At 40.6% G+C, this 27,868-nt stretch overlaps 4 protein-coding genes and 2 non-coding genes across 8 annotated transcripts; 2 read left to right on the plus strand and 4 right to left on the minus strand.

Annotated features, from left to right (window-relative positions):
* Nucleotides 1-3,725: 3,725 nt before the first annotated feature.
* On the minus strand, nt 3,726-7,159 carry sod2 (superoxide dismutase 2, mitochondrial). Its single transcript, XM_054618118.1, has 5 exons — nt 7,045-7,159; nt 5,830-6,035; nt 5,508-5,624; nt 4,483-4,662; nt 3,726-4,397 (listed from the first exon to the last, which is right to left on the minus strand). The coding sequence occupies exons 1-5, from the start codon at nt 7,077-7,079 to the stop codon at nt 4,252-4,254; spliced, it is 684 nt and encodes a 227-aa protein (XP_054474093.1). The 5' UTR covers nt 7,080-7,159; the 3' UTR covers nt 3,726-4,251.
* Nucleotides 7,160-8,454: 1,295 nt separating this feature from the next.
* Nucleotides 8,455-15,127, plus strand: wtap (WT1 associated protein). Of its 3 annotated transcripts, none has more exons than XM_054618115.1 (8): nt 8,455-8,697; nt 9,261-9,298; nt 9,417-9,472; nt 9,573-9,631; nt 9,797-9,927; nt 10,988-11,166; nt 13,617-13,771; nt 13,920-15,127. In XM_054618115.1, the coding sequence occupies exons 2-8, from the start codon at nt 9,269-9,271 to the stop codon at nt 14,576-14,578; spliced, it is 1,269 nt and encodes a 422-aa protein (XP_054474090.1). In that variant the 5' UTR covers nt 8,455-8,697; nt 9,261-9,268; the 3' UTR covers nt 14,579-15,127. The 3 variants fall into 3 exon arrangements, with proteins under 3 accessions (XP_054474090.1, XP_054474091.1, XP_054474092.1); XM_054618116.1 differs by having other exon boundaries at nt 8,455-8,568; XM_054618117.1 differs by lacking the exon at nt 8,455-8,697 and adding an exon at nt 8,712-8,882.
* Nucleotides 15,128-15,710: 583 nt separating this feature from the next.
* On the plus strand, nt 15,711-22,388 carry acat2 (acetyl-CoA acetyltransferase 2). Its single transcript, XM_054618553.1, has 9 exons — nt 15,711-15,834; nt 17,202-17,336; nt 17,519-17,700; nt 20,326-20,443; nt 20,546-20,689; nt 20,775-20,897; nt 21,042-21,196; nt 21,287-21,397; nt 21,483-22,388. Exons 1-9 carry the CDS (start codon nt 15,786-15,788, stop codon nt 21,651-21,653), a joined length of 1,188 nt encoding a protein of 395 aa, XP_054474528.1. The 5' UTR covers nt 15,711-15,785; the 3' UTR covers nt 21,654-22,388.
* A 55-nt stretch (nt 22,389-22,443) lies between these two features.
* tcp1 (t-complex 1) lies at nt 22,444-27,772 on the minus strand. Its single transcript, XM_054618552.1, has 12 exons — nt 27,644-27,772; nt 27,061-27,146; nt 26,634-26,762; nt 26,123-26,220; nt 25,870-25,980; nt 25,547-25,728; nt 25,051-25,177; nt 24,607-24,782; nt 24,329-24,452; nt 23,910-24,102; nt 23,616-23,779; nt 22,444-22,859 (listed from the first exon to the last, which is right to left on the minus strand). Exons 1-12 carry the CDS (start codon nt 27,714-27,716, stop codon nt 22,649-22,651), a joined length of 1,674 nt encoding a protein of 557 aa, XP_054474527.1. The 5' UTR covers nt 27,717-27,772; the 3' UTR covers nt 22,444-22,648.
* LOC129107655 (small nucleolar RNA SNORA29) lies at nt 23,074-23,212 on the minus strand. Its single transcript, XR_008531903.1, has one exon. It is a non-coding gene; the product is annotated as a small nucleolar RNA SNORA29 (small nucleolar RNA).
* LOC129107656 (small nucleolar RNA SNORA29) lies at nt 27,244-27,382 on the minus strand. The gene has a single exon (XR_008531904.1). It is a non-coding gene; the product is annotated as a small nucleolar RNA SNORA29 (small nucleolar RNA).
* Nucleotides 27,773-27,868: the final 96 nt, after the last annotated feature.

The following is a 27,868-nucleotide window of genomic DNA, read 5'->3' on the forward strand; positions in this document are numbered from 1 at the left end:
ACGGACAGAAAATGCTGGAAAGTTTTACCTCCTTAAATGTTGACACTTCACTTTTTCTATTGGCTTTCCAGTCCAGATGGGACAATGACAGCTTTTGTAGAGCAAACAGCTAAAGCAATTCACATCAGGGAACAATGTGGGACAGCTTTGCTAGGCGGAGGATAGTCTGGAGCCTAGAAATGTGATGACAAAGCTATAAGGCTTGGGGAGGGAGAGAAGAACATTGCAGAGATTTCTCTGCAGGTGTGAATGCTGTAGAGCAAACTAAGCAGAGGATCTATTGAGGTTCAAAACAAATCAGACAACTTTTAAGTTACTGTGAGGACCTTTTAACTGTTTATGAAACTGTCTCATTTTAATACAGATGCTTCTATATGACAAACATAAGGGAGGCATGGGAGAACCAGAACCAGGACTGAGCGAGGCAGACTGTCAGACCCTGCTGCGGTAATATAGGAGGTTTCCAAAGGGACTCTGGTGCTCAATAAAAACACTACCACTTTCGTCCACAGGGAACGCCAGAATCAACATAAAATGAAAGTTCCTTGTAGTAACTTTAAAGTTACAAATAGTCACCTTCGAAATAACATTAAACAAAATTACCAAAATAACAAATACCACCCTTGCAGAGAAGCGGCTTGTAATGCCCAGAGACAGCAGCAGCAAAATGCCGCTGTTAAGGGAAATAGATCCCGCAAATGTGACATTTAGGTATGTCTGCACTCTCATATACAGAGGGATCAAATCTATCTAGGTTAATTTGTAAAGATAAGACTATTATGAAGACTGCTATGCTTTATAGAGTACATAATCCTAAATACACAATACAAAAAAATGCGATATCTGGAATTCATAAAAAGTTATAGTGTTACTTCAAGGCAACTTTGCATTTTAAATGAAGTACACTTAGCATTAAACAATTTAACTTGACTCGGCTTTTGTTGTGAATCAACTTTTCCAGATGGTTAAATGACAGAAGATGATTTCATCCCATTTTTTTGGATAGAGATGAAGGAGCTGGATTGTGACGAGGCTATTGAATGAAGACTGGGACACGGTCTTGAGACACATGAGCATTGTAGACACCGCAGTGACACAGATCGATCATCCTCATGTTGATCGTGTGCCAGCTAGTGAACCTTTTCAGCACGTGCAGACCCGATTTACTGCACACATTATTTGACAACATATTTAGCTGAGACATCTTCTCTTTCAATCTTCCTTGAACCATGTGAGGATGGCCTTAAAGTGGGATGTAACATGGCCTGTCACGTGACAAGTTAAAACACTGCTAATAAATTTGTGATGATGCGTTCAGGGTATACTTGACTCTAAACCCCGCCATTGTACCACATATACACACACACCTTAAAATCTAAATTAAAATGCAGGCCTGAGCGTTGCTAGGGGTGCTGTGCAAAAGAAAGAGTCCTTATCCTCAGTAAAGCAAAAACAAATACATTCTAGTTCACAGTACTTTTACACTGTTTCTGTGTTCAAAAACCCAACAAAAGACCAGAGAGAAATCGATTTTGGCCACAAGTCTGAATAAATAATGTGCTTTTGTTTTTGAAGGTTTCAATACTTTTCTCTCTCGTGGCTCCCAACATTTATCTTTGAAATGTGGAACAACATTTACAATGTTATGAAAGAAGAAAAATAAAATACCTAATACTCTGATAACTACAAAAAGAATGTGAAACAAGCCACGTGAAAGTCTAATTGCATGCTTGTGTGCACCCACTGAAAAACCACACCAACAAAGGAACTTGTGTGTGTTTGAAGAAATATAAACAAAACGGTCTCCTCTGTAGCAATTGAAAATTCTTTCTGATCAATATTTGTGAAAACAAGGCAGTATTGTATGGACATTCTTTAAGTGCCTGATGGGATAGTCCACAAAGTTGAATGTATTTCACAAAGTCAGATTTTTGCATGAAATAGTTTTGCAGGAAAAGGCACTATAAAAAGAGAGAGGGGAGAAAGAAGAAAGACAGAATTCAATGAGGAGTTAGACTCAGTCCCAATATTTTTCTTTCTTCCCTTCCAGAGGTTAAAGAAACTTTATCCTGACTCAGTTCCATCGTTTTTACGAGTTGAGGAAGAGGGAAATCATTTTTTGGCACACCCGAACTTTTACAGAGCAAAAGTAGGCCAAATTTAGACAAACCATCGTCTTATATATGGGGAGACTTCTATTTTTTAAAGGCTGAGCCAGTCTCCCAAATTAAACTACTCAAGTTTGTCTACTTTTATTTATGGCTCAGATAAACTTGAAGAAATTCTTTGTTGTTTATTCCAAAAGCAGAAAGAAGTCAGTTGTTGTTAATCTGTCTGGTTTCACACAGGCTTTCGGCTGGAGCTGGTTACTGCCACATTAGTAATATTTTGATATGTAAGTCCCAAAAGGCTTGTAGGTCAGATTTAACAATCAATACCCATGTAACGATAGAGTCATTCTACAACCAATATGTAATAATTAACTGATGCATTTGCAAAGTTTAATTCAGAAATGTTAAATTTAGATGTTTTTTTTTTATCAGTAACTTCATTTAGTTCGACAATCCTAACCAAAATTAAACATAACCTAACACAACAAAAAGGGAGCTGGTTCCAGTCTGGTCACCATGTGCCTGAACTCACAGTGTCCACTGGAAACCAGTTCACCTTTGCATCATGACACCACCTCCAGGAAAAGGGAGAGATCCTTGAAATGTGAAATTCCCACTGGCAAACTGGTCAGTCCTAATCACTAACAGGAAGAGCCTCATCACTTAGATAACCGAAGAAGAACCAGCTGGAAACAATTTGTTCAGTTAAAGTAATGTCCTTGATATTTTATGGAAGGAAACCTACTTTTTTGAAGATTAAACTCATAACTCACACAAAGTGTACTGCTAAAGCCCTTTGAAATCCACTGTATGTTGTATGGATGAAGAGGCGATGATCTTTTGAAAGACTGTTTGAGCCAGTGGCATTATATATAACTTTAATACACTTGAGAGTAACGTATTTTTGTTAAGAAAATTTGTGCATACAACTCAATGAGTTGTCAAGAGCATCTACAGCAGAACAACTTGGGAAACACTGCCCTCTTTTGGTAACACTGCAAAGAAGTCAGATCATTCAGTATGCAGGCAACCATGTGGCCAAAAACTACATTTTCAAGTCTGATATTTCAGCTAACACAGGTTCATGAGTTTTTAAGCCATTTTTAAGCCATTTTAGCTAAATAGTGTTTAATGTTCTCCAAACAAAAGTGTGTGAACAAGAGCTGACTTTAGCAGCAGGGCTGTGGTTTCTCAGCAAGCACCGTTTTCCCATAGATAAATATAAATCTTTGCATTGGTCTGATGCCAACTTGGCCGTGCTGGAGAAACAAATCGGAATTTGATAGCCATTATGTAGCGTAACACAAGATAAAAGCCAAAGATTACAGCCAGGGAGAACTCTTTGAAGTGGAATGGTTTCTAAATGTCTGACATTACTCCCTAAATGTGGTTATAAAAGAATGCGCTAAGGCTTGCATTCAAAGTTTATGCCGTTTTGTTTTTCCATTTTGAAATGCCTTGACCCCTGTTTATCACCAGACACCGCTGTGTTGTATTTTCTCAGTCACCCTTCTCTGACATAAATAACTCCCCAACAACAGCTTTAAAAATAATCTCAGTGGATTGTCCATCACAGTACATAGAAATAGAAGAATGAAGCCCCAATAATCAAGCTTGTACAATTGAAATATATATTTATTATAATAATACATCAACAACATGGACTGCAATAACATAGTCTGATTTTAGAGTGATTCATTCTGACAAAACTCACTGAATATGCACTCTGGTTTTCTGACAGCTAATTCACATTAATGGCAGCCAATATTTGAGTGAGATTAACGATAGCCAGCCTTGATGTGAAAGGTGGCTAATTTGTGCGCTTGAAAAAAGTAGTAGTCGGGAGCAGACCTGAGCTAAAAAGCGATTGCCAAATCATTTTATAAAGTAAGCTTTGGACTGTGTTTGTTCAGGGCTTTAAGTTTGCCATGAAGGCAACATTATCTGGAACAACGTTGGAAATCATTTAAAGTTCATTTAATCAACTTTAATGTAGCTGATCATATGAACGGCCAAACAGTCGTAAATCTGAATACAGAAAACACCATCACTTAATGAAACATAAAACTGATCATTATTTGCAACTACTATTTAACCCAGCTCCAGGTCAGGATGAAAGGGACTATTTGAAGATCAGGTTCTACTTTTTGGCAGTCTGGAGACGCTCGCTCACATTCTCCCAGTTGATGACGTTCCAGATAGCCTTGACATAGTCCGGCCGCACATTTTTGTACTGAAGGTAGTAGGCGTGCTCCCATACGTCGATACCAAGGAGGGGGATGAGACCTGAGGGTCAGAGACAGGGAACATTACTCTGAGGTAAAGATAAGGCACTTATGAAACAAAGCCATCAAAGCGGTTTTCAACAGACCTGTAGTTCCGTGCAGGGGGTCCTGGTTAGGACAAGCAGCGATACGAAGTCTTCCACTCTCCTTCTCGTAGCCCAGCCAGCCCCAGCCGGAGCCCTGCACTGCCACCGTAGCAGCAGACATCTTCTCCTTCATCTTCTGGAGGGAGCCAAAGTCCCTCTTAATGGCCTCCATCAGCTCCCCTACAAGTAGTGACACAGACAGGTGCTACTTCAGGGAAATACTAGTTATTAAAAGCAAAAATAATAACTCAAAAAGCCTTTTTTAGTAAACTTAATTTTACATAGTTTGTAGACCTTTTACTACCTGTCAGCTACTGCATTTGGAAACATTGCAACAGGAACGGCCCATTCAGAATGTTTGTGTTTGAGAGGGTCTATATATTCTATGTGATCTGGAACAAAGCTGCTTTGTCGACCTAATACTGTCTGGAAATAATTTCTTCTAATGCTTTTTGCAATTTAATTTGAGGCAAGTCAATCGATACGATGTATGCTAAATTAAGTCTTCACAAAACACATCTAGGCAGCATCTTTGACCACTAGGAGGCAGAATGATAAAAGAAAATAACCATAGTGTAACACAATGTGGAGATTCCCAGAGCCAAGCCCTGGAGTCATGTTTCCACCCACCTGATAAATATAAGTTCTACTTTTAACTCTGGTTCAGTATGCCAAATCCTCATAAACACATCTTAGACACTAGCTTACTGGGTGCTTCACGAGCCACTTATTTATTTTACTCTTTCCTGTTTAACCTTGGAATGGTCGTATATTTTCAGCGAGTGGCAAAGCTTTAGTCAAAAGCAAGACTTTAAAATAGTGTTTGTTAAAAGGTTATAAATCATAACAATGAGCTTAAAGCTGCACAGAGGTGCAGAGTTGGCTGTTCACTCACAGTAGGTCCAGCACTGGTATCAAGCCTTTCACGTTACAGATTCATGTGTGCAGGTTTAAGTTAACTACCAAACAAAGCAATTCATGAAAATTAAGAAACGACGGGCTGTTCAGAGTTTTAAATGCCTCACCCTGTGGCTCGTCTCCACCATTTGGGGTGAGGTTCGTCCAGAAAATAGTGTGATTTATGTGGCCTCCTCCATTAAACTTCAGAGCAGGCTGGAGGGCAATCTGAGCGGTCACATCCCCTGAAATACAAGTTAAATACATGCAGTTAAATACAAAGACACGTCTGTAATTATATTCATGTATCTCTTAAATCAACAGTCACATTTAACAATGTTAAAAAACTGTACCCTGATCGTCATCATTTAGATTACAACTTGATGTAGTTCAATATTTTATATACGAAAGCCATTTCCTGATTATTTAAAGCGAATTTGTGATTTGTACCCTTTGCTAGTGCCTCCTGATACTTCTCCTCCGTAACGTTGAGGTTGTTGACATATGTGGCATGATGCTTGCTGTGGTGCAGCTGCATTATCTCTGCATTGATGTGGGGCTCCAGGGCACCATAGTCGTAGGTCAGGTCAGGGAGCGTGTGCTTCTGCCGCGATGCAGCTACCTGCCTTATATTTAGGCTGAGGCTGGCTGCACACCTGAAACAAAGCAGAGGACAAACTTACCAACTGTTACCATTGGAAATAAAATACAGCTTTGAGTCTGGCTCAGAGTAGCCAGCATAAAAGCTCAATTGGCATGTGACTGATCTTAAAAAGGTAACTACTCCCAAATTTCAAAGTGAATACAGTATTCCTATGGCTTATGACAGTCCAAATATATTAGTATTTATATATATATATATATATATATATATATATATATATATATATTATTACAACTCTCTCTGAAATCCTAAAACTCACATTTGTGACGTCATTAAGTATAAAGAATGAAACTGCTCCAGACAATGAATTGGGAAAGATTTTATAGAAGATACTTCTGACTATATGATACATTTTTTGCTTAAAAACGGAAAACACTGCAAATATTATTAAACTCATTTGGGTGATGATAAAAAATAAATAAAAACTTCAGACATCTAACTTAACTTCTCTGCTTTCTGGCTCTAAGAAGTATTTCGTTTTCACAATTACTGATGATTCAACTTTCCAAAATTAAAAACACATTGGGATTCTTCATTTAACCAATACTAACTAAGCTAACAGTGGTACCTGTCTGATTACATTGCAGTATTAGCCCAATATAGCCTGGCACCGCTAGGTTCAATAGCTTAACAAGCCTTGCACAACCAGTTAAGTAACCTGTTAATTGCCTGGTGTTGATTGCAGGTTAAGTTACCATTACAGTGAGTTAACTAACCTATGACCTGGTGGCACCGGCTTAACCTAGATCTGTGCACATGTAAGAGCATTCAATCATAAAGCCATGAGTACAGCACTATGCAATAGTTACACTAAACCCTTCACCTGGTGCGCCACAAGGCTCGCTCAGCTGCTAAAAGAGGTTAGCCTCCCGGCTAGCTAACTGTTAGCTCTGATGTTTAAACAAGTTGATACACAGTCGCTGCTAGCAGGAGCTCTGATGCCTTGTGGTCGTTTGATCATAAAACAATGGCACTCAATGGTATATTGCTATCAGTTTTACCTGCGTACTTGGCCAACTCTGCACAGCATGTTCATAATAGTGCTCTCGGGGCAGATAGGACAGAGTAGACACAGTACTGCCCTTGAAATGTGCACATTGACAGCGCAGCGGACCGTACCATTATCGTCCTGTGGGGGTGTTCAGGTTTGAGGTACTCCTCATCCGCGGTGATTGAAGCCAGTCCTCCTTTCAGAAATATTGATAGTCTATGTATGATAACATATGTGATTCATTTTTCGGACTGAATCTAAACATATTACATTTTTGGAGATACCTCACCCAAAAAGTGCATTTTTTTGTTATAGAACCAATCTGCTCATGTCTGTAGTTTATATTGTACTCTGTTTTGTTTTTTAGGGAACATACAATGTCAGAACACACCGAGTTATGCATAATAAAATAAAATATGTACATAATAATTGTGAATAATTTGGACAATTTAGCACAATTATCAAAACTACCAGATCACGTGAACGCCTCTCTCACAGAGGAGGCAAAGCCAGAGATCGTCTATAATAAGTCAAATGAATCACTCAGAAAGAAACAACGACACCTCAGTAGTTTTGATTGGTTGGTTCACAATTTTCCCCAACCATAGAGACAGTAATAAATTACCTAAGAATTCATCTGGACTACAGACTTTGATATTATGGACAAATAAGTGCATGTTTTTTGCTGGTCTGCTTGAAGGCCAAACTAAAATCTGGATTACCTAACCTCCTCACATCTCATTCAATAAATGTCCCACGCTAACAACATAACACAAATATCCATAACTCAAAAACCAGGGAAAAGCCTCAACTCACATTTGATGATGAACTAAAATAATGTAGTTATAGTCACAGCCCAGCACTACAACCTCTGTCACAATAAACTACACAAAGACTGTTATGAATGATTAGCATTATAGATGTATCTGCAAACTTTTTCTTAATTTATAATTTGATTTATAAAATATTGACTGAAAACGGGAAAATATCTGTCATATTTTCCAGGAGCTCAAAGAAGGCTGTTAAATTGCTTCTTTCGTCCAACAAACAGTCCAAAATCAAAAGACATTCAATTAATTATGATAGTTGACTAAGTAAACCAGCAAATATTTACAATTACGAAGCTGGTACCAAAAAGTTTTTGTCAATTATGAATTCATTGATTCTCAAAATATACAGTTGCTATTATTGTTTCACCTCTCATGTACACAGCTTTCAAATATGCCCATGTATGATGAGCACCAAACTGTGTCACTTACACTACAAACCCTGAACTTACAACAAAGTAAAAAATAAGTGCATGAGGGGAAAAAAACATATCCCATTAATTTCTTCTAAAGAAATAACTATTAACTTTGTTGTTGTGTTTTTTTTAGCTGAATTTATTAATGGTCAAGTCAGTCACATTTTAGATCCCGAATACCTCGGCGGAGTGAGAGGTCTGCTGTTCTTCTCGCAGTCTCTGGTTGTGCTCTGCAGCAACGCGAGTGCAGCAGCTCGGCCACTGTTTCCCCCGTCAGTGACGAAGATGATGGTGATTACGCAGAAGCGAGCCTGCCACACATAAATTCACAGCTTTAGTTTTAACATAGTTGCAGTTCATCCACTTGTAAAGAATCCGCGAAGCCGAGAGGTTCCAGAAACGTCGAAAGAAACGGGCCCGGTATGTGCTTTGATGACCGAAGGCCCGAAATCTGCAGCCAAGAGCCCGCTAGTTTCAGGAAAAAGGAGCGCAAGGGAGGGAGTCATTTCCTTCACCGCCATTTTGTGATAACAAGGAGCCGAAAACAGAGCCAAGAATTGCATGCTGCCAAGCTGAACATAAAGAAAATACTGCAGCCATACACTGTAATTTGTATAGCCTTTATTTATTTAGCCAGTGAATGCTATGTGTTATTAGCACCAGAGAGGTAGCCTCGGTCAGCTTATTTCTGTTTCCTCGGCATCGTTGCTGCCTGCCACACCAGCTAACACTGAGCACGACAGCTCTTATTGACTGCTAATGGTAACTTTTATCTGGTCGGCCATGTGGTTTAATTGGCTGCCACACACACTATCTATGAGCTGCATTCGTCGGTCGGATACCACAGCGTTTCTGTGCAAGTTTGCAAACTTACCCTACATGTCTTATTGTACTGCGTGTGGTCAGCCAGCGTCTTCTTCACACAGACGACATCAAGCTGTGATTAATGATCATTTCTCTCTCTCTCTCATACTTACTTGTAGAGTTCACAATGACCAACGAGGAGCCTCTGCCCAAGAAGGTGATTGTCATTTCTAGTGTATTAATCATGTGTCACGAGCCCCTTCATGTCTAAATGTGAGCTTAATTAATGCATTCTTCTTTATTTAATCAGTTCTCGTTTTGTTTCTTGGCTACAGGTTCGCCTCAGTGAATCTGACATGAAGACCCTGACCAGAGAGGAGTTGTGCACGAGGTAGATGACAGCTCTACCATTACAGCGGATTTGTTCTGTGGGGAAACGGGATCTATTTAGGTTGAGCTGTTAATGTTTACACATGTTCTGCTCCTCTCAGGTGGAAACAGCATGAAGCATATGTCCAGGTCCTGGAGGCAAAATATACAGAGCTATGTTGTAAGTACACCTGCTGTGACTGAAATGCAATCCAACACAACACTATGCCTCTAGAAAGTATCTCAGACAGCCACAATCACTACATTTTGCACTCATATTTAGCTGTTTGTTAAATGGATGCTTCCCCTGATGGATTTTCTTTTCCTCCCCTCTTCTCCGTCTTAGCCAATGATGTGACGGTGCTGAAGGAGTCCGAGGAGAAGCTCAAGCAGCAGCAGCAGCAGGAGTCTGCGCGCAGGGAGAACATCTTGGTCATGCGACTTGCCACCAAGGAGCAGGAAATGCAAGAATGCACAGTATGTATCTATTCCTCCACTTTCTTACTGCTTAATGAAAAGATAAGATAAGATGAGATAATCCTTTAATAGTCCCACAGTGGGCAGTGCAAACAAACAAGAGAAATTAGTGTAAAAACAAGATTAAGTAGTTATCACACAGTAAAGGTTATGTTAAAAAACAACAAAAAACTAAATATGATATAATCTGACTGAATGGTTGGTTGTGACTATTGTATAGTGGATTGATCAATTAATAATTAAAACTGGAATCCTCTCATTTCCTCTTAGTTTACTGATCTATTAATTGATGTACTTTCAGCTCTACACTATGCCTTTATATTCATTAATTATCATGGTATGTAGGCTAAAGGTAAATAGTGTCAAGCAGGGCATCTTTAGCTCTTATCAGATTGACAGCTCAGTGGATCACTCAGTGGCTTTATGGAAGCACATGCCATTCTTACAGGGCAGCTGACGAGAACCCAACACACACACACACATGTATATGTTAGAAAGGTTTGTTGTCACTTTCTATTCTACCCATTGAGTTGAGATGGTTCAATTATTAGCTTTGAGGCTTTTTACTTACACCCCTTAACATATAAAAAGTTCAGTAAAATTCAAGGTCTGTGACTTTGGCAGGTGAGTTTTTGTTTAAATTTGATAAAAGTCTTTGCTGGGTGTGTCCAGGAAAGCAACTCGTATCTAACAAAAGCTTTTGATAAAGATTTGAAGCGGCTCTGGCTTAATATAGGATTAATCTTAATAGCTGTGACTATGATTTATTTAGATGCTGTTTAAAACTGATCACACATGCAGAAATTGCTTGTGTCCTTATCTTTGTCTCTTGGGGGCCAATTTATCGGGATTGAAAAACTGTCGAACGCTAAAATGTAGCTGGATTTTAGAACCAGAACTTTTAGGTGCATCTGATTTTGGGGGAAATTGCTAATGTGGCTCCATTGACTGAAGATTGGTAAAGCTAAAGGACTGGTACTCATAACAATCAAAAGTTCCTCCTTAGTAGTGGTATACTACACTTTACTGGTCAGTAACACCTGTTTGTTTTATCCTGCAGACCCAGATCCAGTACCTCAAGCAAGTCCAGCAGCCGAGTGCAGCCCAACTGCGGTCATCCATGGTGGACCCAGCCATCAACTTGTTTTTCCTCAAAATGAAGGCTGAACTAGAACAGACTAAAGACAAACTGGAGCAGGCCCAAAATGAACTGAGTGCCTGGAAATTTACACCTGATAGGTAAAGACATCAAAATAACCCCCCTCCCCCCAAAAAAGTCAAGACTTCCTCATGCCCCCCACCCTCACTCTCACTGCAGGCATGCAGGGACTATGGTGGGGGGGAAGGCTGACAAATGCTGTACTCACCACGAGGCTCAGACTTTACAGAAAGCCAGTCACTGCAAAACAAAACTGTTTTTGTACTCTTGCACTGTGCCAGCTACATATCACATAACCTAAAGTGAAAAGACAGTATGGTCAGGTGACACTTGTGTTTTCAGCTCTCTCCCCTCGTATCCCCTCACCGTCCAAGGGCCTGAAGGAGTCCGGACTGTTCCCCGAAGAGGTGGTCCCTCACTTCCCCATCACGGATATATGCCCTCCCCGCCCCCTCAGCTCAAACCAGACAGTTCACTTATTAAATAGGGGGGTTATGGTGGAGGTTGAGTCAGGCAGGGAGCATCCCTAGCCTAAAAAAAAAAAAAAAAAAAAAAAAAAAAAGCAATTGAACATTTTACAGACAATTCCCAAACTTGGTTTAAAAAGACATTTAACTGTGGATTACACCACACACATACCCCGTAGTCTGCCTGAGAAACGTAAAGACTTTTTTGGACAGTCTAGATACAATGCAGTAACATGAGGAAAGCTTCTAGGATTAAAAGTAAGACTGTGGGGGGGAAGAGCCACTAGAAATGATGTTAAGACTGTGAGCGGAGCCAGATCCTCGGTCCACAGAGGACTGTGGTTCAGGGATGAGGGTCCAGTCGCCTGTGTCTTTGAACATGGGCCCACTCACGGTAGAGTGTATTTACATGTTTTTATTTTGTGACTTGTTTCTTTTGATTGCCATTTCATTTGATCTTTCTCTTGTTTCTCCAAGACAAACACTTACTGCAGTGTGTGAACCGAGACGCATGATTGGCTTTGATTGTTTACACTTGTGTACATATTTTGCACTTTTAAGATGAATTAAGCTTTGCTTAATTTTTCAGATTCATACTGAAACACACTGCTGTAGGTGCACTGAGTCCTGTTTTTCAAGTTGTGAATGCAAATGTCTTTAACAAGTCATGTTATGAGTTGATGAGAATGTATTTATTGTATTTTTGTATATTTCTGTGATTGACCTGACAATCTCTCCCTCAGCCTTTTACGCTAGTAGCTCATTATACCTTTATTCTCACCTGTGTGGCACAGATCTTTGGCCACTGTATTCAGAATGAAACACATGGAATCTGTTATGTGTTTTCCTGTCTTTAAAACTAATTTATACTCTGGTCTCTCACACTAATGTGAGACTTTAAGCTGGCAGTGTATACACAGCCTTTCAAGAGCTAAAAGCATGTCTCCCCAGTCCTCTAGGGAAATGAGTGCTTATGATAATTATCGATTGAGAAGACACGTAGTAAATGCAGTTAACTAATTAACTTTAAGTGCACAGTTGCATTCTTATGACAAGAACACCACTAGTTTTTGACCAGTTTTATGAGCTGTTATGACTGTGATGACTTCTTCTGTAGGGTACAGTTGCTGAGTTTCTAACAGCTGCTGCTGTTAATATTTTCCTTTGGGCAGCTGACTTCCTAAGGCATCTTAAGCTAAATAGATTGCAGTTAGTTATGGTTTTAAATAACATGTATGCCTGTCATTTGTTCTTTAATTTGGCTTCTTGATTAGGGATTTTGTGAAGCATAGCCACAAATGCAGCTAATGTAAATCTAACAGGTGTGATGGACTGTTGGAGAATTTCTTAACATGTTGTGAAGTAAAGAAAGCAGCGCCTTAAGCTATTTGATTTTCCTGCTGAAATACTTGCTCCTGTGTGTTTTTAAAGGGATTACTACACCAAACCAGTGCCTGGTTCTGTAGTAAATATTTCCTTTTTTGCTACTTTTAGTTAATGGTTGATATTTACATTTTAGGGTTTCTTGTAGTGTGTCAATCTAATATAACTCTGTTACATTTTTATTCTGCTTTGTCTTCACACACAGTGATGTGGTGGGTGCGTTTGGATTTGACTATTTGGTTGCTGCAGAATTGCCACTGTTTTTAAAGTGCTCACTTTTCTTCAACATGCAACATGGTGAACTGAGTTACAGTTTAAGATCGGATGCATTAGTTCCACAGAAATGTGGGTCTAGGTAGCTTGTTTTGGGTTTTAGCAACTATGGGCAACTTATTTATTTCATACATATTCATAATTAAGCCTTTAATTCAGTTAGAGAGAGAATATGTGAGTTTGTACAGTAACAAGAAAATAATTAACATTTATTTATACAGAACAGGTTTCTGTCCGTAATTTATATTGCATTGGAATATAATGAAAGTCTTGTTGTGAGTCATTCAGGGTTGGCCAGATTAGACAGTTAGTTTGCCTTTAGAACAGATAGTCACTTAGGCATCACTCCACCTGTTGTGTTTGTCCCCTGGTTCACTACGTGATGTGAGACTTGTTTCCCCTTACAGCCAAACGGGGAAGAAACTGATGGCCAAGTGTCGAATGCTGATTCAGGAAAACCAGGAGCTGGGTAGGCAGATGTCCCAGGGACGCATCGCCCAGCTGGAGGCCGAGTTGGCCCTGCAGAAGAAATACAGCGAGGAGCTCAAGAGCAGTCAAGACGGTGAGAACAAGAGCAGCATCCACATATCACAGCCCGACCATATCTACTCTGCCAAATGTGACCTTTGTCAGGTGTACATCTTTTAACATTCTGTCTGTTTGATGTTGAGCTTTGTTTTTTGTCTGTTCCTGATCTCTGTGCCTCCCAGAGTTGAATGACTTTATCATCCAGCTAGACGAGGAGGTGGAGGGGATGCAGAGCACCATCCTCGTCCTGCAGCAGCAGTTAAAAGACTCCCGTCAGCAGCTGTCTCAAACTCAGGGGGCGTTGACCGGAGCAGGACCCAGCAGGACTTCACCCACTGCTGCCTGCTCGTCCGCTGAGCCGTCCGCCCAGCCTGAGCAGGCCAGCACACCCTCTGAACCAACGGGAAAAGACTACGGGAGGGTCTCCAACGGACCAAGCAACGGCAACTCATCCCAGAGAAGCGAGACCACCACACCCAGCCTGTACCGGGAGGTCAGCAGCACCGAGGAAGACTTTCCCATGTCCCCCATGGCTTCCAGCCCCGGTGAAACTGAGACCAAACTGTCCAACCACTCGGAGGAGGCGTCAGGGAGTCAGACTGCTGCTGGGCGAGCTGGAGGACCAGCGGGTTTCGGGAGCCAGCTGAGTGCAGGGTACGAGAGCGTGGACTCTCCGACAGGCAGCGAGACGTCATTGACTCAGCATTCGAACGACACAGACTCCACCACCGACCCCCACGAGGACAAGGCCGCCCTGGTGACCAAGGGCACCAGGACTGCAGGGTCACGGCACACTCAGAACGGCCTGGACTCCAGCACGAGCGACAGTGCGGTTTTGTAATGTACTTTGACAATGTACTGTCTTTCCCCTTTTTTTTAAAACAATATACAAACAAGGCAACAAATGCATAGTCTGTAACACAGCGCTGCTGTCCAAGACATTTGGTTTTTCACCCTCCTCCCCTTGCCTATCGTGATGCCTCTGTCACATTTGTGTTGCTAAACAGGGATATAACAGGTATGGGTTAATGTTAGATTTGAATTGAGTGGATGTATGATTTAAAACTAGTACGTTTCATTCTGCTGTTTCTTTGAGCATGTCTATGCTGTTCTCGTTTGAGCTCTTGACACTGAAATCAGGCATCTGGTGTTGTAACTCATCGTCAAAAGTCAGTAAGTATCACTGAATTACAGTAGCTTCGCAATATTCAAGGTCTTTTTTTTAGATGTCGGCCTGTGTTTTGTTTTTTCTTTTTTAATGCAATTTTAATTTTTCATTGACAAAAAAATTCTGTTCAAAAGACTCTGTTGAATTGTGAGTAGTTTATTTGCGATGTTCATATTATTCTGACTTCAGTCCTTTTCATGTACTGACCAAATACCAATAAAGATTTTTAATACTACAGAGTGAAACCCATTATTACTACCCAATCAATATGGAAACTTAATACTTATATAACAAATTGGCTCATCTGAAGCATAAATATTAAGTCTTCACCCTATAATCTACCCCACTGGATCTGAAAGGCTGCTCCTTTAGTAGGTTTTAGTAAAAGTATTCAACTTATGCCTTATTTCAAATTTACTATAATGAGAGGATGATGTATAAAAAATAGAATAGGTGTTTTGCTTGTGTTGTAACTCAGTCTTAATTCTAAATATTTTATTTTAATTTAAATAACTGCAGCATCCAAAGACTGCAGTGGTCGAAATAACAGGATACAGATGAAGACATTAGAAAATGTAGATAAATCAAAGCTATATAAAGTATGTTACCCTGACCTATGTGGTATAGTAGATCTTAATATTTATAAAGCATAATATGAAAAATTATTTAAATAGTAAATGGGCATTATGATGAATTTGAGAATCATCCTCCCAAACGCAAGGGGGCACTGTGGTGCATCCCCCACCAGTTACACTCGCACATATCCTACTCAGTGCACGCAGAGGCAGTCAACAGATCCCAGTGCAGTCAGTGTTGACTGGACATACAGGAACAACTACTGCAAGCAAAGCACTCCAACTGTAACCAGCCGTCTATCAAAATGAACACCGAGCCTGTTGTCATCGTCTCTGCAGCACGGACACCTATAGGTAACCTTTAACACCCCACTTAGTGCCCTACACGTTTAATTAAAACTGTTTGCTAACTTGCTACTCTGCTGCTACGTTGTCGCAGTAGTTACATTAACTTCCTGTGTGCATTAATTATGAATGTAGCCATCATGTTTCTGTGTTTATACTTACAAAATAGCTGCTTTTAAAGATGTATTATCAGAGGTCCTGTTTAATTTGGCAAAGTGGTTGAAGTCATTCAATTACATGCGTGGAGTCTTGCGGAGCTCTGATTGGTCCGCTGTGTGCTCGGAGCGTTCTGTGGCCGGTGATTGGCCGGCTGTTAATAGTGCCACGGAGCACGAGCGTCCTACCATTGGCTACCAACAATCATGTCCAGCGTGTCAGAGCCAGTTGGGCGTGTTTCCACTACAAGAGGTGTTAGAAGCATTGAACCAATATCGATAACCTCTACCCGTGAGTGTTGTGAACACTTACGCTGCCCTGTAAGAGTGGAAAGTGCTCCCCTCAAGCCACTGGCTGATCTCTGAGCTGTCAATAACAAGATAAAAGCTAAAGATGCCCTCCTTGATACAAGTTACCTTTACCCTACATACAATGATAATTAATGAATACAAAATAAAGTGTGGTGCTAAAATTATTTAAATTAATAAATGAGTCAGCCCAGAGAAAAATACCGCAGCTCCTTCCTTCCTGCTGCTGTATACAATATAAATACACTGTGCAATACTATAATTATTCTGTCTGTATTTACAATATTCTAGTTATTTTTTTACTTTTTTTTAACTTATTTAATATTCTTTACTGTTTTATTACTAATTTACTTATTTACAATACTTGTTTTTTTTACTATGTCTCTTGTTTGCACTATACCCTATGCTGCTGTTATCCTGTAAATGTCCCCGCTGCGGGACTATTAAAGGATGATCTTGTCTTTTACAATATTTCATAAATAATTGATGAAGATTTCTTCAAGTACTAACCAAGCATTAAGGAAGTGGAGGAATAGCTACATACTGTGCATTCTTGAATTTCCTGCTGCTCTCTGTGTGAAGACTTTTTCTCTGACTCCTCCAGACCCGTCACATCATTGGCTGATGAGGTGAAGAGGGAACGGTAAAAAGAAAATGAATCAGGAGAAACATCCATTTAACAAGCAGCTAAATGAAGGGATATTACATGGAAAATATAGTGATTATATCTTTCAGAGATACTGGCAAAATAAATCGTGTTGTGTTGGATTACAATTCAGTTACAGCAGATGTACTTAGAAGTTTCCTCTTCATGTAAAACAGTTGATTAATGGTGTTCCAGTGGGTTTAGCGCCTCTTTGTCCCTGATTATGTCCTAATAATACTATGTCTTTCACTCCATTTTTCACACAGGGTCCTTGAACGGTGCTCTGTCCACAGTGCCTCTGCCTGACCTTTGCTCAGCGGTGATCAAGGACGTTCTGAAGCGGGCCGGGGTGAATCCAGATGAGGTCTCTGAGGTTATCATGGGACATGTCCTAACAGCAGGTGAAAGCTCAAAGTGTGGTAGAGGTCCCATATTCTATTTCCCCTACAACATGTGTTGTGTTAACAGTTGTCGGACTAAATATGGCTTCCCTTTCGCTATACTTCCACTCACCCAACCCTCAAACTCTTTTTGTCTCATTGCCGTTCACCTCCATTGTATTTGTTCCCTTTCTGTCCTTAAGGTCATGGGCAGAACCCAGCACGTCAGGCCAGTGTCGGGGCAGGTATCCCCTACGCTGTCCCGGCTTGGAGCTGCCAGATGGTGTGTGGTTCTGGGCTGAAGGCTGTGTGTCTGGGAGCTCAGTCCATCCAGACTGGAGAGTCTGCTGTGGTGGTGGCGGGAGGCATGGAGAGCATGAGCAGGGTAGGTCACGACACAAGGAGCGTTAGAGAGGAATAGGAAGTTGCAATCAGATCACATGGATAATGGAGCCTGTGGGTATCTTCTTTAAAAGATGATTATAAATTAACCTATTCATTTATTACATAGTATCTGATTATATTAAAAAAATACAGACTTATTTATTTTCTTGCTCTGCTTGTGTTTTTACAACATTTAATATTATATAACTATTGGTCTTGTAGTAAACAGAAAAATAGGTTTGCAGGGAACAGGATATTTCTCAAATTAAGGGATATAATCTTTTCAGTATCTTTACCAAAATCTGTGTATACAAATGTAGCTAGTATTATAATTTACACACGTGGACAAAATTGTTGGTACCCTTCCGTTAAAGAAAGAAAAACCCACAATGGTCACTGAAATAACTTGAAACTGACTAAAGTAATAATAAATAAAAAAATATTGAAAATTAACTAATAAAAATCAGACATTGCTTTTGAATTGTGGTTCAACAGAATCATTTAAAAAAACAAACTAATGAAAATGGCCTGGACAAAAATGATGGTACCCCTAGAAAAGATTGAAAAATTAGACCATAAGGACATGTTAAACTAAGGTGTGTCCTCTAATTAGCATCACAGGTGTCTTCAAACTTGTAATCAGTCAGTCTGCCTATTTAAAGGGTGAAAAGTAGTCACTGTGCTGTTTGGTATCATGGTTTGTACCACACAGAACATGGACCACAGAAAGCTAAGGAGAGAGTTGTCTCAGGAGATTAGAAAGAAAATTATAGACAAGCATGTTAAAGGTAAAGGCTATAAGACCATCTCCAAGCAGCTTGATGTTCCTGTGACTACAGTTTCACATATTATTCAGAAGTTTAAGGTCCACGGGACTGTAGCCAACCTCCCTGGACGTGGCCGCAAGAGGAAAATTGATGACAAAATGAAGAGACGGATAATACGAATGGTAACCAAAGAGCCCAGAACAACTTCCAAAGAGATTAGAGGTGAACTCCAAGGTCAAGGTCCATCAGTGTCAGATCGCACCATCCGTCGCTGTTTGAGCCAAAGTGGACTTCATGGAAGACGGCCGAGGAGGACACCACCGTTGAAAGCAAATCATAAAAAAGCGAGACTGGAATTTGCCAAAATGCATATTGACAAGCCACAAAGCTTCTGGGAGAATGTCCTTTGGACAGATGAGACAAAACTGGAGCTTTTTGGCAAGTCACATCAGCTCTATGTTCACAGACGCAAAAATGAAGCATACAAAGAAAATAACACTGTACCTACTGTGAAACATGGAGGAGGCTCGGTTATGTTCTGGGGCTGCTTTGCTACATCTGGCACAGGGTGTCTTGAATCTGTGCAGGGTACAATGAAATCTCAAGACTATCAAGGCATTCTGGAGCGAAATGTGCTGCCCAGTGTCAGAAAGCTTGGTCTCAGTCGCAGGTCATGGGTCCTCCAACAGGATAATGACCCAAAACACACAGCTAAAAACACCCAAGAATGGCTCAGAGCAAAACATTGGACTATTCTGAAGTGGCCTTCTATGAGCCCTGATCTAAATCCTATTGAACATCTGTGGAAGGAGCTGAAACATGCAGTCTGGAGAAGGCACCCTTCAAACCTGAGACAGCTGGAGCCGTTTGCTCACGAGGAGTGGGCCAAAATACCTGTTGGCAGGTGCAGAAGTCTCATTGAGAGTTACAGAAATCGCTTGATTGCAGTGATTGCCTCAAAAGGTTGTGCAACAAAATATTAAGTTAAGGGTACCATCATTTTTGTCCAGGCCATTTTCATTAGTTTGTTTTTTAAAATGATTCTGTTGAACCACAATTCAAAAGCAATGTCTGATTTTCATTAGTTAATTTTCAGTAAATTTTTATTTATTATTACTTTTGTCAGTTTCAAGTTATTTCAGTGACCATTGTGGGTTTCTCGTTCTTTAACAGAAGGGTTCCAACAATTTTGTCCACGTGTGTATATTTTGAAAAGGTACCCACTCATAGATGTAAATGCCTTAGTTATGATGTTAGTGCACATGCATGAAGAACGTATGTACGTCTTATTTAAGATAATTTGCATTTATCCATTTTATCATACTTGTAATAAGGAACTAAATAAAAAAAATAAAAAATACTGGAGTGGTCCAAGCGTGTTGTATGAGTCATTGATTGCCTCACAAGTAAGGCAAAGTAAGAGTCCTAATCAGAGTGTAAATATTATACCAACATTGACAAAAATCAAATATTGAACTAAGACAAACTTTATGCAAAATTACACACACACAGTACAATTTCCTGTTAGACATTTTAGCATTTAAATTCATGAATTTCTTTTTACTCTTGTAAGACCTTTGTGTGAATTCAACTTGCCCACAAGTAGCCTTTTATATGGCAATTATCGGGGCATTGATTATACAAAGTTGGACATTAATCTAGTTGAAACAAAGGATTGTTGTGCAGTAAAGACATTTTGGTGAATACATCTTGGAATACTTGTACCAAGAAGTTTTTATAATAATAATTAAAAAAACAGTTTTTGCATACGGCTGAATGTTTTCCAGCATGCAAGGGAAGAGTTATGTTTCCTTGATGATACGACGTCTTAACTGTTTTGTTTCCTGGTTCCACCTAAGGCTCCTCACACGCTGCAAATGAGAGCAGGAGTGAAGATGGGCGATGCCTCCCTGCAGGACTCCATGGTGGCTGACGGCCTGACAGACGGCTTCCATGGCTACCACATGGGCATCACAGGTGTGCATGGCTGAGAATATACATATGTAAAAACACCTGATTCTCACACATCCTGATGAGTATTTATAATTATGACAAATCTTCTGACAATATTTTCATCAGCTGAGAATGTGGCGAAGCAGTGGGAAGTCAGTCGGGAGGAGCAGGACCTGTTTGCTGTCCAGTCCCAGAACAAAACGGAGGCCGCACAGAAAGCGGGACATTTCGATCAAGAGATTGTCCCGGTGATGGTGTCGTCCAGAAAAGGCGAGTTGTCACTGATTTATCATTGAGGAATTCTCTCGTCTGTTGTCTGTGTGCATGAGCTGTAACAATAGTGTGTCACCTTCAGGTCCGGTGGAGGTGAAGGTGGATGAGTTTCCTCGCCACGGCAGCAACATGGACAGCATGTCCAAACTCAGACCCTGCTTCATAAAGCACAGCAGTGGCTCCGTCACCCCCGGGAACTCCTCAGGTACTGTCTTTTTTTTTTTCTTTTTACATGTTGAGATGATCTCACTGAAGCTTATCTTCTTAACCTAACATAACAGTGCCACTGCTTTAACTTTGAGTGGCAACTTTTTGTCTAAGTGAACATGTTTATTTACTTTTTATTTAGGTATTAACGATGGAGCAGCAGCAACTGTCCTAATGAGCCAATCAGAGGCTGTGAAACGGGGCCTAAAACCCATGGCCAGAATTGTATCTTGGGCTCAAGCTGGACTTGACCCATCCATCATGGGAACTGGACCAATACCAGCCATCAGGAAGGCGGTGAGAAATCAAGAGGCACCAAAATCAAAAGAATATATTGATAAAATGCATCTTTTCTATTATTTTCTCATTCTTGTTCTCCTCTCATAGGTTGAAAAGGCCGGCTGGCAGTTGGACCAAGTTGACTTATTTGAGATCAATGAAGCGTTTTCTGCCCAGTCTATTGTTGTTGTTAAGGAGCTTGGCCTGAATATAGACAAGGTAACTATCTTGTCATTGAAATGTGTGTAAATTTCACTCCAGAATCGAACAGCATCACAACACTTCTGCTGTCTGTCCTCCTCAGGTGAATGTGAATGGTGGTGCCATCTCTCTGGGCCATCCCATCGGTATGTCCGGCTGCAGAGTGCTGGTGACCTTGCTGCATGCTCTTCAGAGGACTGGAGGAACCAAGGGCGTGGCGTCCCTCTGCATTGGAGGAGGGATGGGCATCGCCATGTGCGTGGAGAGGGCTTGAGAAGAAAACGTTAAGCTGCTCCATGGATTGCACTCTCATCTTTACTGTATAAAGGGATACTTAACTCATTGTTTACAGTGCAGGATATGATATTAAATGGTTTACCTGGGTCCTTCAATCACTGGGCATAAGGCAAATGTGATAAGAGTTGTGATTGTTGGATCCTATTTAACAATAGTTTACCATTCTCACTGTAAACTTCAATTAAATTAACCCTTCCTCAGGTTATAGTTGTGTGGCATGTGAGTTAATGTTATGATTTAAAATGTCTAGATAATGTAAATCTAGTGAATACTAACAGCTTTAACATGTTCTGGTATTAGATGTTCTAAGTACACATGCTGGAACTAGTAGTTGTTGGCAAGCAGTCAGACAAGACTCACTGTTATTCCCTTAAAAATGACCTGCTTTCAGTTGAAAGTGTAACACAAATTGCAAGTGCTGGTGCCAATTATGGACAGGCTTCTTAAGACATGCTACCTTCTCTGTGGATCCTTTTAATTGTGATGAAATATATTTGATAAATGTTTGAAGTGCTCAGATTTAGATTGCTCTTAAAACTGATAAACATTCCACTTTCTCATAAATGAAGCAGACAGCAGCTTTTAAAAACAGCTAAGTGCCAAATGTTTAGGTATGCTAGCCTTCTCCATCCTAGTGCTTCCTGTACAGGGCATATTTGTGTAATGTCCAGCCGTCTACATATCAATAAAGAGTTATAAGCCATAGAGTCATGACTTCTTTGAAACTCATTCATCAAAGCTGGCACAATAACCAAAGCTAGTCAATCTGAATTAACAAATCAATGGTCATTTACAACCATTTGAGCTTTATTAAGTGTCCAAAAACAAACAAATCACTTACAGTTCCTCTGGGTGCGAGGGAGTGGGAGAAAAGTAAACAGGTTGAAGTGCACAGCATACACTAGAGCAACAGCCATGAAGAGCTCCTTATGTATAAATACAGTTGAACATATCAGGAACAATTTCAGCCTTTTAACCATCCAGAGATCCTGACTGCATTGCTTCTTGGTAACTACCGCCCTCCTTAGGCTCGGGGAACAGTTTGATGAGGTCGTCGATACGCAGGATGGTGATGGCGGCCTCTGTGGCAAACTTGAGACTCTTCGTCTTCACCATGGTGGGCTCGTACACGCCGGCCTGACGGTTGTCTCTAGGCTTGCCGTTGACAAGGTCCAGACCAATCCTACAAGACATAAAAAGTCAAAAACTGAATCTTCTACATAACACAATAAGTTTACCAAGCAGCTAAGAAAGTAAAACTTGAACAAATTATCTTTAATAAGATCATTTGTTTTATCAAACTTTCCAAGCTGCTACTAGCACTTCAAAACATTTTATTTATCAAAACAGAGCTGGTGCATCCTTTAAAACATCAGACTTAACTTGTTTAAATCTTACTAGAAATATTCTGTCATTTTATTGAGTGGGGTTCAGTAAGACAGGAGCCACACCTTCAGACCATGACAGTATTTTTCTATCCCATTAGCATAGCCGTCCATTCATGGTGATGTGAGTGGAAAGTACTGAAATGGGATTACGACATTACTAACGCTGTTAACGTAAAGTGCATATTCAAGCTACAAATCCTGCATCTTTATAGTTTTTAGCATTTTTAAGCAGATTCATGTTAGGGCTGCAACTAACAAGTACTTTCACTATCGATTCATCTGACAATTATTGAATGCATTTGTGCATGTGCAAAAATAGAGAAAAATGGCAAGTACACTTTCAGATAGACCCAAAAAAATTCTAGAACCCAAAGATTTTAAACTTGAATATGATAGGACTTAAAAAACAAAACAATTGTTGGGAGCGTGACAAAAAAGTGAGGATAAACTCAGCCGTTAACAATTCCAGAGCAGATGGCTGAATCTATACCCCCAATTCATGGAAATATAATATAACAGTTTCATGACTGGTGCAGGAAGGAAAGACTCACCACTTGAGATTCTTGCGTTCAGGATTAACCTGAGCCTCATTGTGGAAGGCCCGGAGCTTGGCCACCAGGTCAGTGGAGTCCTGTGCTGCATTTACAGCCAGTGTCTTGGGGATGATGAGGAGAGACCGGGCAAACTCTGCAATAGCCAGCTGTTCTCGGGAACCCTAAAGAAGCATATCAGCATTGGGGTAAACAGGGCTACGACAAAAACACCATCTACAATCAATATTAAAAAAAAAAAAAAACAGTTGCATGCTTGAAGAAACTAAAAGGTTTTCATAGAATATGGCTCACCATGCTGGTAGCATAATTCTCAAGGTAGATTGACAGAGCTGCCTCCACAGCACCACCTCCTGGCACTACAGACTTTGACTCCAGCACCCTCTTGACCACGCAGAGAGCATCGTGCAGAGAGCGCTCCATCTCGTCACACATGAAGTCATTGGCCCCGCGCAAAATGATGGACGCTGATGTGCGTGCTTTGGTGCTGAGCAGATTCAAAGTTAGGAGAAAACAGAACCAGTACAGTTAACATGTGCCAGACTGGATCTGTAGACAGAAATGAGGAACTTCCACCCACTAAATATCATACAGATAATTATCAATGTCAAAGTTCATAAAAAAACAACAACCCTGCTGCAAACTATGAATCAGCATTGTGTTAGGAATACTTTATGGTTAACATGAGGTAAAAATATAGTTGCAGTTCCTACTTCTTGACAAGAATGAGCTCGTCGTCACAGATGCGTTCCTGCACCACCTCCTCTGCCTGACCAAGCATGGTGGCCTCAAATGTCTCCTCTCCCTCCAGATTGGTCAGAGAAGGGCACATGGTGGCTGAGAATAAACAAAACACACGTCATCACGAAATCTAATACTTCAAACCACTGTATATAAAGGGCTTGAACGAGACATTTAAACATGTACACAGATTTTAAGATCAGTAACACAAAAGCAAATCAGTGCCGACCTCAGCGTATTCCCATCCTACCTCCTGTTGCCTTGGCAATGCGTTTGAGGTCCTTCTTGAGAACCCTTCTCACTGCCATGGCTCCTACATCCACAAAGTACTTAAGACACATGTCATCAATGCCACCGGTGGTCAGGATAACAGTGGCGCCTGCTGCCAAAATCTTTTGGATTCTCTCCTTGGTGATATCAGATTCCCTGGAGGGACAAAATCCAAAATTTGATTCAGTTTCACTTGAATTATTTTTAGATCCAATACATATATAAATATATTACAAAATTGTCCAGCCCACAATACTGATACAACAGCTCAGAGAGAACCTGCTGCCTTGTATTGGAGATGATTATATTTTCTCCCACGCGTATCACTGTGTAAACTATTGATTCAGCATCACAGCAAATTTAAATGGGATTATTCTTAAGGATGCGTTTGTGACAGTGCAAGGGGGAGAAAGTCAGTATGCACCTTTGTCTGATCTGGTCCAGCTTCTCTGGGTCGTTGATGAGGACTTGGACTCCCATCTTCATCTTGGTCTTCTGCAGGCTGAAGTCCAGGCAAGCAATCTTGGCGTTTGCAACGCGCTTCACCATGCCTTTGGAAAAGAGACACAAAACATCATGTTCAACAGGGGAAATAACCAACGAGTATTTACAACTCAACAGTACGAGAACAAAATAAAATAAAAATATTAAACCCATTTTTCATTGGGCTATTATTCTGTTGTCTGGCTAGAAAAGTTGTGACCCAGTTTAGAAACTACTGCGTCTCGATACCTTTCAAAGCCAGTGTACTGTCTCCCACGCGTATCACTGCTTACGCCATTAGATTAGGCATAGCAGCAAATTTAAATGGGAGTTTTATCAGATGCAATGGTAATGCATGAGTCATCACCCACTCCTGTAAGGTAAATCCTCACATTTTAAATTTGGGAACTTCAGCAACCAGCGTACTAACAACATACCTTGTGATCCAACTGTGCAGTTCAGTGCATATCCGTTGACCAAAAAGCTCTCCTTCTGGCTGCGGCCATGAGCTTTCAACACATTGACAGAGTTGATGGGATATTTGGCCACCCCCTTGACGTCCACAAACTTCACAGCGAGGGTAGCATCCACCACCATGTTGGCAAAGAAGTCTGAATCACTGAGGGTTCACTGTTAAGGCAGATAAGGGCTTTCCTCACATAAACAGTAACTCACTGCCTGCACACTCCAGGAATACAAAAGCCATTGCGGGTTGGATCCAAACAATACAATTTATGCACTGCGCAGAAAAAAGGGATACACTCCAATGATCTTGGAGGACATGGAGGTCTTGGCTGCATTGACCAAGCACTCTCTGCCAAGGTCATCTGTTCCGATAGTAAGATTCTCATTAATGTAGCGAACTGCTTCCCTGGAAGAAGAAAAAGGCAAAATTGCATGTTAAAAAAAATTTAAAAAAATGGACAAAGCTGAAGCGCCAAGCGAATCAATGTCTATTTATAAAAAAAAAAAATTTAAAAAAAAAAAAAGACTAAAGAGTGTTAGCATCTTACTTGCAAGCCAGACGATATCCACTAATGACAGATGTGGGGTGAATCTTCTGCTTCACCAGCTCATCTGCACTCTTGAGCAGTTCTGCGGCAAGAATTACCTGAAAGAATGTCACAGTACATGTAAGGATAAACTGACCCTTGCTTCATATTCAACCTGAGAATAATTTGTCACACCATCAATAAAATGTTTTTAAAAAACAGTTTGAGTTTCATATTGTACCATCGTTTCATTAGGGGTGGCAGAAATGAGGCTGCTCAACCCCTTCAGACACTGAAGGACAGTTTCTCTTTCCCATTAGCATAGCCACGCATCCGTAATAAAAAGCAGATGCGTGGTACTATAACGGGATATTATAGTTCACCATTTACAATAAACTAAAATCAGTACCAAGTCTGCAGCAAGAACTGTGTAAACCAAGCACAGTTCATTCTCCACGTGAGTATAAAGAGCTTCTAACACTGTACCCCTAAGCTCTGACATCATACTGGAACAACTGTTGACCCTACTCACCACAGACGTGGTCCCATCTCCGACCTCCTTGTCCTGCAGTTCAGCCAGTTCACACAGGACCTTAGCGGCTGGGTGCTCCACTTCCAGCAGCTTCAGGATGGTTGCTCCATCGTTGGTGATGGTCACGTCCTGTAATACAATAATATTTGGGAGAGATGAGCAACTCAGACCACATTATTCGCTATAATGTAAAAAGGATGAAGTGATGGACCTTTTAGAAGAACCTTTGACATGTCAGAGCAGCATTAACACAGGTGCAATTGATCAAATTAATTATGGTCCCATTCCAGCCAGCTGGCACAATACTAGGGCCCAGCTGAACGAACAGGGCATTATTGGTTATTGATAACATATGTGTTTACCCTGCAATGACATGTAAAGTTACTGCTTTGAAAAGGGCCTATTAATGTTTGAATGTGACACAGACCCCGATGTCGTCCACCAACATCTTGTCGAGCCCAACTGGTCCCAGGGAGCTCTTGACGATGTTGGCGATGGATGATGCGGCCATGACTGCAAAGAAAAGAGGGAAGCTGCTACTAGCACTTCAAAACATTTTATTTGTTAAAACAGAGCTGGTGCATCCTTTAAAACATCAGATTTATCTATCATAGTAATATTCTGTCATTTTATTGAGTGGGGTTCAGTAAGGCAGGAGCCACACCTTCAGACCATGACAGTATTTCTCTATCCCATTAGCATAGCCGTCCATTCATGGTGCTGTGAGTGGAAAGTACTGAAATGGGATTACGACATAACTAACGCTGTTAACGCTGTGTTGTAAAGTGCATATTGTTTTAAAAAAGCAGGCTTCAATGCGCTTTGCATAATTTCACTACAGACAAAGAGCAGATGCTTAAAGTTGGCATAAAAGTTAGCTAGAGTTAGCATTAGCCACACGTGTGGTGCACGCAGTGAATTGAATCACTTCTCCCATCGAGCATTCGTGACGCACATTAAATAAAAAAAAGCGTAGTTGAAACACTAAGGAAAGGGACAACATAACTCACCATTTTGAGTGCGAACAGATTCGCCAGTTGTCCTCTGGCCGAGCACATTTAACGGACCATCTAAAAGAGACATTTTGGACCGACACACAACCAAGAAGAAAGGAAGCGTCGCGGTGCACTATGGGTAACCCGGCATTAAGCAGAAGGTTCGAGAATAAAATTTATCAAAAACAGACTGGAAATTGCCATATAAGGGCTTTTTATTGTGTAAAGGATATATACATT

This window comes from Anoplopoma fimbria, chromosome 18, assembly GCF_027596085.1.
Source record: "Anoplopoma fimbria isolate UVic2021 breed Golden Eagle Sablefish chromosome 18, Afim_UVic_2022, whole genome shotgun sequence".
NCBI classification, from domain to species: Eukaryota; Metazoa; Chordata; class Actinopteri; order Perciformes; family Anoplopomatidae; genus Anoplopoma; species Anoplopoma fimbria.

What these genes read in the sequence shown, in the direction of transcription:
- sod2 (XM_054618118.1), bottom strand. Translation starts at nt 7,079, where the DNA reads ATGAACATGCTGTGCAGAGTTGGCCAAGTACGCAG. An exon ending in TGGTGGAGACGAGCCACAGG is followed by an intron (nt 4,663 to 5,507) that starts GTGAGGCATTTA and finishes CACTACTTGTAG; the next exon opens with GGGAGCTGATGGAGGCCATT. An exon ending in CCCCCTGCACGGAACTACAG is followed by an intron (nt 4,398 to 4,482) that starts GTCTGTTGAAAA and finishes TCTGACCCTCAG; the next exon opens with GTCTCATCCCCCTCCTTGGT.
- wtap (XM_054618115.1), top strand. Translation starts at nt 9,269, where the DNA reads ATGACCAACGAGGAGCCTCTGCCCAAGAAG. An exon ending in AGGAAATGCAAGAATGCACA is followed by an intron (nt 9,928 to 10,987) that starts GTATGTATCTAT and finishes TTTATCCTGCAG; the next exon opens with ACCCAGATCCAGTACCTCAA. An exon ending in GCTCAAGAGCAGTCAAGACG is followed by an intron (nt 13,772 to 13,919) that starts GTGAGAACAAGA and finishes TGTGCCTCCCAG; the next exon opens with AGTTGAATGACTTTATCATC.
- acat2 (XM_054618553.1), top strand. Translation starts at nt 15,786, where the DNA reads ATGAACACCGAGCCTGTTGTCATCGTCTCTGCAGCACGGACACCTATA. An exon ending in GGGACATGTCCTAACAGCAG is followed by an intron (nt 17,337 to 17,518) that starts GTGAAAGCTCAA and finishes TCTGTCCTTAAG; the next exon opens with GTCATGGGCAGAACCCAGCA. An exon ending in GCATGGAGAGCATGAGCAGG is followed by an intron (nt 17,701 to 20,325) that starts GTAGGTCACGAC and finishes GTTCCACCTAAG; the next exon opens with GCTCCTCACACGCTGCAAAT.
- tcp1 (XM_054618552.1), bottom strand. Translation starts at nt 27,716, where the DNA reads ATGTCTCTTTTAGATGGTCCGTTAAATGTGCTCGGCCAGAGGACAACT. An exon ending in TGTTGGTGGACGACATCGGG is followed by an intron (nt 26,763 to 27,060) that starts GTCTGTGTCACA and finishes ATTGTATTACAG; the next exon opens with GACGTGACCATCACCAACGA. An exon ending in GGATATCGTCTGGCTTGCAA is followed by an intron (nt 25,981 to 26,122) that starts GTAAGATGCTAA and finishes TTCTTCTTCCAG; the next exon opens with GGAAGCAGTTCGCTACATTA.